Here is an 11,556-nt window from a genome sequence, read left to right as displayed (position 1 = left end):
ATAATTTCAGTTTCCATCCATATCTGAAACACGTTTTTTAATTTTCACATCATGAAAAAGAGAGAAGTGATACTAACTTAAGACTCCATGCTGGAGAGTTTTCACTGATGGACAGAATCTGTGATTTTGCTGAATACAGAAGTTTTGAGATGAGAGTTTGTTAACTGGAAAAGTAATATTTTAGTGGCCAGGGTGAATCAAAGGTCAGACAAAAAACTGTTCAGTCTGCATTCTTTATTCTCACAGCATTTTAACTTTCAACTCAAAACTTTAACAGTGAATATCAGGCTTTCGACAGCAAAGTGAAATTAATAAAACAGCTAAAAATAGGCACTGCAAATCATCACTATTATACATTAGATGCTCAGTGCTAACTGCTAAAAGCTGATGTTTATGTGATGTTGCTGGAGCTAAAAAGATGCATCTGTAGGCATTAGAACTTTAAGAAAGATAACTAGTAGGCTATGTGAACAAACATGTCTTCTGCCTTCAGTCCGCTACAAAGACTGTAGTGTCCTATCCCCGAACCACCTGAGTGGTGACCACTGAGGTGGCCCCGGGCTGGTTGCGCCTGATCTTCAGCTCACGGTTCATCTGGCACCACACACACGGGTAACACCACATTACGTTGCAGCAGTCCTCACAGCCCCCACCCTGCAGGAGGAAGAGGAGGAAGAGGAGGGATGAATCCAACAGTCGGGTCATTTGAGGGGGGGTGCCTCCCCCCTTGTTAGCAAAATAACCAAACCAAACCAATTTTATCATGCTCTTTTTCTCAATTATTTATTTATTGTTTTATCTAGCTTTTTTTTTTTTAACTTTCTATTGTTATTATTGACTTTTATTTTTTTTTATTATATATATATATATATATATATATATATATATATCTTTTTATTTAATTTTATCATATTTTATTTATTCATTTGCTACTATTTATTAGTCTATTTCTATATCTATATATTTTTAATCATGCTCTTTTTCTTAATTATTTATTTATTGTTTTATCTTTTTTATCAAGCTTTTTTTTTACTTTCGATTGTTATGATTGACTTTTACTTTTTTAATTATTTTTATTATATATATATTTTTTTAATCTTATTTTATTTAATTTTTTGTTTTAATTTTATCATATCTTATCTTACTTTATTTTTTATCTAATTTATTTCTAACCTGCCTCCAGTGTTTCCTCACTGGTCCATGTTGAGATGGTGCTTCCTCAGTTTGTGCTTTGTTTTTAATAGGATGGGTGGGATGAAGGTGGGTGGGGTGGAGGGTGTTTGCTGGTTTCTATGTTTCGTTATTTTTTGGTTTATTATTATTATTATTATTATTATTATTATTATTATTATTATTATTATTATTATTATTATTTTGTGTTGCATCTCTCTTGTATGTAAATGCAATTGGCTACAGCAATGTATTGAAATTGAAGTGATATATGTGTTCAATTACAAATCACAAGTCAAAACAGCGCTAAATTTGGCTGAATTATAAAAGGTATAAATGGTAAAATGAAGAGCAATTTGGGAGCCGCAAGAGCCGGCTCTTCTTGGTGAGCTGAGCCAAATGATCCGGCTCACTAAAAAGAGCCCAAATTCCCGTCGGGGACATTGAACATCATGACGCCGGAGACGGATGGGAACTCTCTCACTGGTGGCCTTACAGCCTCTTGTCCTGTTAGTCAGTGCTCTTGCAAACTCTTGTAGATTATGTAAATAAACAATTTATTGGGCTAATGCTTCGCTAGCATGTCAAAACATTTGGTTATAATGGTGGCCCTGAGAGCTCGCCTAAGTAAACACATGCAAATACACAAAATACAAGCAAATTGAGAAAATATCTTCATCAATTTGACAACACGAGCGCAGCATTTAGAAAAAACGCTGCAAAGACCACAACACAACAGAAGTGTTTCCAGAGGACACTTAAAAGTGATGCACATGTCTGGACACGCTTGTGATATTATTACGTTATTTCATGATAATGATATTTTCATGTTATAAGGCAGTGGTTCCCAAACTTGGGGAGGTGACCCCTGGGGGGGCCCAGGGCTACAAAAGGGGGGGCGTGGCAAGGCTAAATTGAATTAATTTCATTGTTCTCCAATGCTGCAAAAGCTAAATCAGGTCATGACTCTACTCGAAATATTACAAATACAAAAAACAAGGATGGGGGGGGGCTTGAAAGTATTTTTTAGATAGAAAAGGGGGGCCCAGTAGAAAAACTTTGGGAACCACTGTTATAAGGTGGTATATAGCTTTAGCCCCCTAGCCCGTATCAATCACATTGCAGTTAAACAAATCAAATGAATGAATAATACACTTTTTAGTTGGTCTCTCTCAGCGGCACTGAGTTGGTCTTGGTCTAGCTAGCCCGCTTTCGATCGCCGGCTAACATTAGCACGCTATGATCGGCCGCTAACATTAGAATGCTTACCGATCGGCCGCTAACGTTAGCATGCTAGCACGAGCCCACATGTGCATCCCTTTTAAGTGTCCTCTGTTGTGTTGTGGTCTATTTGCAGCGCTTTTTCCTATTGTGTTGTGTTGTCTTGTGTTGTCAAATTGATGAAGATGTTTTATCAGTTTGCTTGTGTTCTGTGTATTTGCACGTATTTTCTTGTTGCAGCGCTGTGAGCTCTCAGGGCCACCATGGGGTTAGCTTGTCTGAGAGCATCTAATCTGAAGCATAAAGGTAATGACGTTCAAGTCATGTGACTGTGGTGCATATACTTTAGCATAACGTTAGCTTTTTACTTCTGTCTGTTGCATTGACGCTTCAAACATCATAAAAGTGGTGTTCATTTGTAAGGATTATCCTGCTGAACAAAACATATCAGTATTAGAAACGTGTGTTTTCTGCAATGATCAAAAATCCAATGCAAAAATCCCATAGACAAATTCTCAGTAGACCCCATGGAGATGCTAACTTCTGAGTTGGCCTACAAAAATACATCATGTTGTTTGCTCTTTATTTAACCATGTCTTGAAACATTGATCCTTTATCCGCCTGAGGTTCGTGCAAGTTAGAATATACAGTCATGGAAAAAATTATGAGACCACCCTTGTTTTCTTCAATTAATTGTTCATTTTAAAACCTGGTATAATAATCAAAATCATTATCAAGAAAACCATGGAAAATGTCTAGATATGAGCTCTTAAATTAAACTCTTATGAGATATTTTTGTCGTTATCATTATATATGTCCAAACAAATATAGTTGTACCAGGCATTAAAATGAACAAGAAATTGAAGAAAAAGGGTGGTCTAATAATTTTTTCCATGACTGTATGGCCCGACGATGTCTGTGTACTGATGAATCCACAATGTTGTCCTTGGTGCTAAAGCAGAAGAGCGATTTGTAATTGTGTTTTTTTTTTAATTACATACAGTCTAGAAACAATGGTATTTGGAGACTTACTGTACTAAGAATATTTACAAAGCCTACTGAAAATATTCGCCACATTTTGTTTATTTAGCAGGATATTTACTGACAATAAATATGGTGATAAGCTTGGCTGTAGTCGAGTTGATTTAAAGAAGTATTACCTGAATCTTTTTAATTTCATTTGGCGTAAACAAGCTATAACAACAGACAGATACAGAGCCACATTAGCAGTAGCATCTTTGTGTCCAACTGGTGAATGTAAGTCTAACATTTGGTCTCATTTGAAGCTTTGCTTTGGTCTCCAACCCTGAGAAAAATATGTGTCTCTTTTGATGCCACTAACTGTGTCTGTCTGTGGTTTGGTGCTGTTTGGTTGAGTAGAGAGCTTTTTTTTACTGAATGCAGAAAGAGGACCGATGGCACTCAAGTGAACTAGAGCAGACAATTGGCATTATTTGCATTTTACACTCAACTTAACATGAAAACTACGAAAATGAAAACACAAATGTATAGGATCATGAACTTTGTTTTGTATGTTGAAACTAATTGTGAGCTTATTGCCTAGTGATACATCTTGGTTTGGTGAAATCAATACTCCTGTCCCCTCGGCAGCAAACTAGCACGGAAATTGAATACCAATCATTTTGCATTCAATCCACAACTGCTACTTTGAGCACTCACAAACAAGCTTTTGCTAACCAAACTCTCATAAAAGATGCTATTTCAGAGGATGTCTGGGCAGGGCTCTAATCTATAAAACCACAGCTACTTATGTGTTTGCACAGCTTTATCGGTGGTGAAATGCTCTGAATGCACTGCCCGGAACACACAGCAGCTACTGTGCACTTTACTCCTTATAAAGGAGTAAGGAGTGGCCGGTACAAAACCAAGATGAAATGAAAATGCAAACTGGGTGTATCCAAATATCTTTGATGATATCAATAAAGCCTCTGGGATTTTGACGTCAGTGCAAAATCTTAGTTATTACCTGTAACACACAGCACAGAGATGACCCTGAGCACATTTCTGAACTGTTGAGAATATTGATATTGATTAAGATTAAGAACTTAAAGTCACTTAGGTTTGTTTCCAGAGCTTGGCTTAAAATGAGTGAAGAGGAGTCTTAATTTGCCCTAACCTTTGGAATAGTTTGATAATCCAATACAAATACTTCTATTTATATTGTTGCTACATTTTTTTCGTATTTGGTTGTTTGCTTCTTTCGTGTCTGTTTTGAAATTTTCGGCCTAATAACAGTGTGGCTTGTGCGGCTGTTAATAGATATGCATCCCAAGCAGTATTTGCATATAGTGAAAAGAGTGTTATCAGAAAACATCTTTGCTGTGTAAGTTATGCACGTTTATTCCAGTGGTGGAAAAAGTATTCAAATGCCTTACTTCAGCAGAAGTACAAATACCACACTGTGAAATTACTCCACTATAAGTAAAAGTCCTGCATTCAAGACTTACTTCAGTACAAAGGTAAAAGTATTCATTATGCAGACTGGACCCATTCAGATTGTTAAACTCCATATAATATTTTATTAGATTATTTATATTGATGCATTTTAAGCAGCATTTTAATTGTGTAAACATGGGGCTCATGTAAACTACTTAATATACTGTTATGAGGTTTAATTCACTTTTAATGTATCATGTTTTATGTTAAATCTCAACCTAATAAGTAACTAAAGCTGTCGTCTAAATGTAGTGGAGTAAAAAGTTACATAAATTTGAAATACTCAAGTAAAGTACCTCAAATTGTACTTAAGTACAGTAGTGAAATAAATGTACAGTTACATTCCACCACTTGTTAAAATACAGCAGACCACTAATTGGTCGGAGACAATTGTCACCAGTGTAATCCATGACTTTGTGCACAAAATTAGCAAAATATATATATTTTTTTCCACTCAACCGAGATTTAAGGAATGGCAAAACTAAACCGAACACTATAGGGTACAACTGGCCAAACGCAGACATTCGACTGTCTGGCTGCAGATGAAAGGATTGAGGAAGTGTTGCGTTGAAGATGATGCAGCAGTTTTACGCAGCATTGCCATGGCAATCAGCTGAGAATTCCGTGGCTCCTATCCACAGTGTAAAACAAAATAGAAACAAGGACCTGGTACCAAATGTGAGCTGGCACGAGTCAAGCAGAGCCGTACCATGCAGCACCCACTAACCCCATGTTGCCCCCCCTCCCTCAGCCAGACTTACGGGGATGTTGTGGCGCTCTCTAATGGAGGAGCGGAGTATGCAGGACACCACACCACAGAAGTCCAGCAGCGGCATACAGAGGCACCAGCCATGGTCAGAGGCTGTCTGACACTGCATGCAGGGGAAGCACCAGAGACCGCAGCAACCTTTGATGGCAGAAGAGAAGAGGAAAGGGTCCTCTTTGATTAATATTGTGTTTGTTAGAGATTAATAAAATTAGCAATGGTCTGCATTATGACGTTTAGTAAAATGCTGCTTAGAGGTGTATCTGGCGGGGCATGGAACACACATTTTATGTGCCAGTACACAGAAATAAGGAGTATCAACAGAAAGGACATACTGATAACGCTTTGCACATCGCCACATATTTTGAGGGCAATCAGATGAAAAACTGAAGCACTCTTTGTGCTCCAATTCAAGGCCACGGGCCCAGGTGGAGACAGCCACTGATGAACACTAGACGAGATACAAAACTGTGCTTTTTGGACCGAGTCTAAACCATGGTGCTGCCCCAACAGTTTTGACCAATCAGATAGTCGCACATTCATATTATAAAACTCTGTGTAAAAGTAAGTTAGGCGTCCTTTTTGCTGGGAGGTGGTTACAGCTAACTGCTTAGCAGCCTGTGATTTCTGAACAGAGAAGGTCCATGTACATGCTCACTCTTTCATTATTGTCTTAAATAAATAGTCAGAAGGATTTTACTCTCCTCTCATCTGTTCTGCAAAAAAACAAACTCTAACATGTTGATTGTAACACTTATTCATACATTAGCCTTAACAGGCTTTGCCCCGAGCACTATTGTTATAGTGTGGATTTTTTCTTCTTCCTCTTCCGGACGCAATTTCGTCCCGCTACTAGTCCTACAATTTGAAGAGTTGCAGGACAAATTATATATCAAAATGTGCAGTTTGATCGGGATCGGTGTGCTATTACTTTTCTCGACGGAATACAAACTGCTCAAAATTTTGCATTGAAGTCAATGGGACGGCCGAAAAAAAATGAGCGAAAAAGAACAATTGGAGATTTTTAAACGTCTACTTCTCCGGCATTATTTCACCTAGAGACTCCATTTAAACTTTAAACAGTAGACACAAGTCTTGTGTATCGGTGTATTAATCCACGTTTCGATAGGTCATATAGTTTTTTATCAATCCCTGTTCAATGACCATGATCATTTTTGGAGAAATTCTGAGATTATAATGGGTGTGTATTGCACGGAATGTTCGTGTCACAGTGTGTGATGTCATCACCAGAGTGTAGAGGGAGAGAAAAAATTGTCAAAAAATAAATTTGAAAACTGCGCTCCAGGCCGCAAATTCCACTCTACAGAGATAATTTATACATAGAAACGTAGGTAAATGATGTGATTAGTATTTTAAGTATTACGGTTTTACTTACAGGTGCCCATATCACTGCAGCAGTCGCAGAGGCCGGTGCTCCAACTCCCAGGGCCGTGGACTGTGGTTGTCTGCATCGTCACCACCTGGGCTTGCTGCTGTTGGACAGACATGCCTGGAGGATACTGTTGGTACTGGCCTGGAGCATAGGCCGGGCCTGGATGTTGCTGTTGGTAGGCCATTCCTGGAGGATTCAAGAAACAAGAGTCTATGAAGGGCGGCATGGTAATTCTGCATTCACACTGGAAGACAGGTCTGGTTTGAAGTGATGCTGTCCACCGTGTTGATACAGTAACATGTACCTCAGAGTGTTATCTGGATCATGTAAGCTGCAACAAAGACCTGATTCCGTCATCACACAACTAGAATTTCCCTAGAACTTCTATCATGAGTAATGGGAAATTGATTTCCATCAATTTGTCATATATAATGTGCAGCATGCTCATTTCTTTGTCAATACACTTTCCCCCAAGCCACGCCTTTTAATAAACAGAAAAACCGACTCATAATATTCCTCACTTAAGATGAGGTGACAGTAAGTTATTTTACAGATACTTTCTTTAACTTATGGCTAATATACAGTAAAAATAAATATTAAGAAATATATCTTTATGTTTAACTTTCATCTGACGGTAAGTGTTTGGCGTCTTTTCACTTTTTTCTAGACCTTTTTTTATATTAAATTCAAGTTTTTTTAAAGAAAACAGAATTTTACAGGTTACATTCAGCAGTATGATGTGTATTTTTTGTATTTTTACATATTTTTTATAGTTGAGAAACACCATTAAGCGATGGGAAATCTATATCCAAAATATTAATTTACTGATTTCAACTTCCATTTTATGGTTAATATTTGTAATAAAAGTACCTAAGTTTTCATTTGCACTTGTAGAAAATAATAAAAATCCTGTAAAATAATACAGTAAAATTATTATTTTTTCATGGTGCATTGAGCTAGCTAACGTTAACGTCATTTTGCCTAACGATCGTTACTTCTGTAAAGTAAAGCACTAGCTTAAAACACAAACTTTATTTTAAATATAATTTATTTTCTTAATGTCTAACAGCAGCTAACGCTAGTAGCTAGCATGTGCTAACCATCTAAACTTGAGACTAATAACTATTCAATGACTTTTAACAATGTTTGCAGACTTATTTAATATTAAGCACCTTTACTCAGACTGCACATAATAGTTTTTTATTTAAAAAAAACCCATCATGGGCTTTTGTACATTTAAGTTATATGACCAAACTTTTAGCTAACATTAGTTAATGTAAGTATCAATTAACTCACTTTATCTACAACTTTATGCTTAAGTTAGCTTTAATATGTTATTACTTAAAGTTAAAAATAATGTCATGTAAACATAAAAAAATGTATAACATGTCCAAATGTGACATGCAGGTTTTTATTTTTTAATTAGCAAGATATAGATTAAAGATAAATAAATATCTTTTCTTTCTTCTTTATGCAGCACTCAATGATTTTTCCCTCCTTTCTGCTTTTTTGACTCCAATCAATAAAGTTGATATTTTCTTATGCAATTCATGCCAGCATAAGAAACTTAAATAGCTAATCAAATGTATAAATATTCAACTGAACTGGCACTACAGCCTATATTTTTGTCTATCTATTAATATTTTATTACTTAAAGTTGTTTCCAAATTACAGCTAAAAAATTTATAAAACCTCCAAATGTAACTTAATCTGATTGCCATGCAGGTTTTTATTTTTTGATTATAATTACATGTTGTAAGCATTATAGGAGTTACAGCAAAAATACATTTTTAGTGTCACAAAAAGGGATAAAACATCGCATTTTATGCTGTTATCCCTCCGCACTGACACTAAACACCCTATATATGGCTTTATAGCTATTTATATAGCTATATCTGCTTTGTTTCTTCTACTACAACATGTGTAGTATTAATAGTATTAATGTGATCATTAAGGCTTCCCAGTGGGGCTATCGTTACATTACGTTTTTGGCAAACTACCAGCATCTTGCTCTTTCTACTTTTAGGTACGAGGATTTATCTGGTTTACCGCAGTTAGCAAGTGGATTATCTGCCGTAAAAATAAAATAATATGTCGCTGGCAAAAAGACATAATACTTAATATTTCATTATTACCATATTATATTATATTACTACTGCCAACTGTCCTGTTATTCAGCCTGATAGACAAACTTGTTCTTACCTTTTCTCTGCTTCAGCGAGCTGGAAAAAAAAAATAAAATAAAGTATGGTCAACAACTTTCCGATCAGAGAAACCCACAGCAGTATCCTTCCGCAGTGCTTCACTCCTTTTCTGTTTCTCACTAAAGCTTTTTTTTTTTTCCCGCTTCCTGAACAACACTGACGCATATCACTATGAAACTGATGCATTGAAGTTGCCCTGACCTCATAAACATGCAAACTAACAATTTGCATATGGAAAAAAGGAATGCATTTATAAGGCATCCTTTGTGTTTTTTAAGAGGGGGGCTAGGGGCATGAGCAAGATATAGATTAAAGATAAATAAATATGTTTTCTTTCCTTCATTTTTATGCAGCACTCAATGATCCCCCCTTCTGCCTTTTTGACTCCTATCAATAAAGTTGATATTTTCTTATCGTTAAATAATCGTTAAATAATCGCCTAACTCATTTTTTCAAGTTTTGCAGGAAACACAAAAGACTTCACCAAAAGTGTAACATATGACATTTATTGATCATTTCACTCAAAAAGGATGTAACAAAGGGTGGCTATTGGCACAGTAGGCTAATAACACTGTGTGTAAATTATGTCACTTAAGAGAAATAAATGACTTAGGCAATTTTTTGAAGATGCCTTTGTGACTTAAGCGAGATATGGTAACACTTTATTTTGAAGGTGTCTACATAAGAGTCACACAAGCCTGTCAGAAACATGACATGACAAGCATCATGAGCATTAATGTTACTTCAAAGTGTCATTAATGTTCATGACACATCCCATGTCATGTTTATGACACGCTCATGTCACTCTTATGTAGACACCTTCAAAATAAAGTGTTACCATATCTTGCTTAAGTCACAAAGGCATGTTCAAAAAAATTGCCTAAGTCACATTTTATTTTGACTTAGGCAAAATAAATCTGCTTAAGTCACATACTTGAATTGGCCATTATCTTAAAGGGGTAAAATCACATGACCTGATCAACTGAGGATGTAGGAGATTTAACCATAGCTGGCCAGCATCATGAGGAGATGATTTAGGCAAAAAATTTTGACAAAAAATGACATAAGGCGATTATTTTAACAGTGTGACGTTTTGCAATTCATGCCACCATAAGAAACTTAAATAGCTAATCAAATGTATAAAAATGCAATTGGATTGGCACCACAGCCTATATTTTTGTATATCTATTTTTTATTAACAATAGCCATAATAAATGGGGCAAATTATGTAGGCTACAGCACTTATTATGCATTGGGGGTTAATGTAAAACAGCATTAACATTATATAATCTGCTGATCTATTATCATAGGTGGTTGGAATTATACTACATTATTGTATAAGGAAACACACAAATTGCAGATTTAATTCTGTGTGGTATGAAAATGGGTTCTGGGGTAAATGAAGTAAACAAATCTGTAGTATTTGGTTGCATTTTATTAAGTGATGGAAAGTTATGGAAAGTCCTCAGTCACGGTACACTGATAAAACATGAAAGGCCCAGTGTGTGGAACAATATAACTCACTGTGCACAACACGTGAGTCTCATATGAGAAGGTAAATCACATATGCATGCACTTACTTATGGAACTATTGTCTCTAGTGGCTCATAAATGATAGATTAGATCCCTCCTAGCTGCTGTTTGGCTTCTCTAGTTAAAGTTTTTTTTCTTGCAAATGTTTTAAGCAAATATGAAAGTGAGGGAACTTGTGAGCAGCATAACACACATCATAGCACCACCTGCAGATCTGTGGCTGGTGGAGAGGTAAATTGAATGTATTTAGGACTGTACCTGGGGTCTGAGACTTGTACCACGCCAGCGCCCCCATGAGGCTAATTACACATCATTCTTCAAACTCCAACAGCAAAGGATGAGGAGGAAGGAAAGCTTTTATTGTTAAAGAGAGCCATGTAAATAAAAAAGGACAGTTTGTTCTGGATGTGTATACATTACAGAACAGGTTCAGGGGTCAAAGGGCCAGGTGAGGGCCCTGAATTAGTACCAGGCTTGTATTAAAGGCCCTGCACCCACACAGGTGACTTTCATCAGTTTGCCTGATTGGGACAGTGTTTGTGTCCACAGGCACTTTTTGACTGATGTCTCCCTCTACTGGTTGCTTTGCTGCAGCTGTTGGAGCAGGATGAAAGACAACTTTATCATGGATTTTTTTCCCAGCAGACATTTTGGCTCATCATAACAGGGGAAACAGGTGAAACTGATACTATTAACAATGGCTCAGTTTCATTAAAGTCCCAGTAACTCCAGCAGACAGCTTGCAGCTGAGTGGAATACAGCTACGATTAACTCTGGAGTCCACAAAATCACCAGAGCACGACTTCTTCATG

The 11,556-nt window shown here is 36.6% G+C and overlaps 1 protein-coding gene across 1 annotated transcript; it reads right to left on the bottom strand.

The window, feature by feature from the left end:
- Positions 1-219: 219 nt before the first annotated feature.
- LOC131989689 (placenta-specific gene 8 protein-like) lies at positions 220-9,343 on the bottom strand. Its single transcript, XM_059354995.1, has 4 exons — positions 9,210-9,343; positions 7,011-7,193; positions 5,610-5,755; positions 220-654 (listed from the first exon to the last, which is right to left on the bottom strand). Exons 2-4 carry the CDS (start codon positions 7,189-7,191, stop codon positions 517-519), a joined length of 465 nt encoding a protein of 154 aa, XP_059210978.1. The 5' UTR covers positions 7,192-7,193; positions 9,210-9,343; the 3' UTR covers positions 220-516.
- Between the last annotated feature and the right edge of the window lie 2,213 nt (positions 9,344-11,556).

This window comes from Centropristis striata, chromosome 17 (assembly GCF_030273125.1).
Source record: "Centropristis striata isolate RG_2023a ecotype Rhode Island chromosome 17, C.striata_1.0, whole genome shotgun sequence".
NCBI lineage: Eukaryota > Metazoa > Chordata > Actinopteri > Perciformes > Serranidae > Centropristis > Centropristis striata.
Note: the sequence above shows the minus strand (reverse complement) of the source record. Positions and strands in the feature narration are given on the sequence as shown.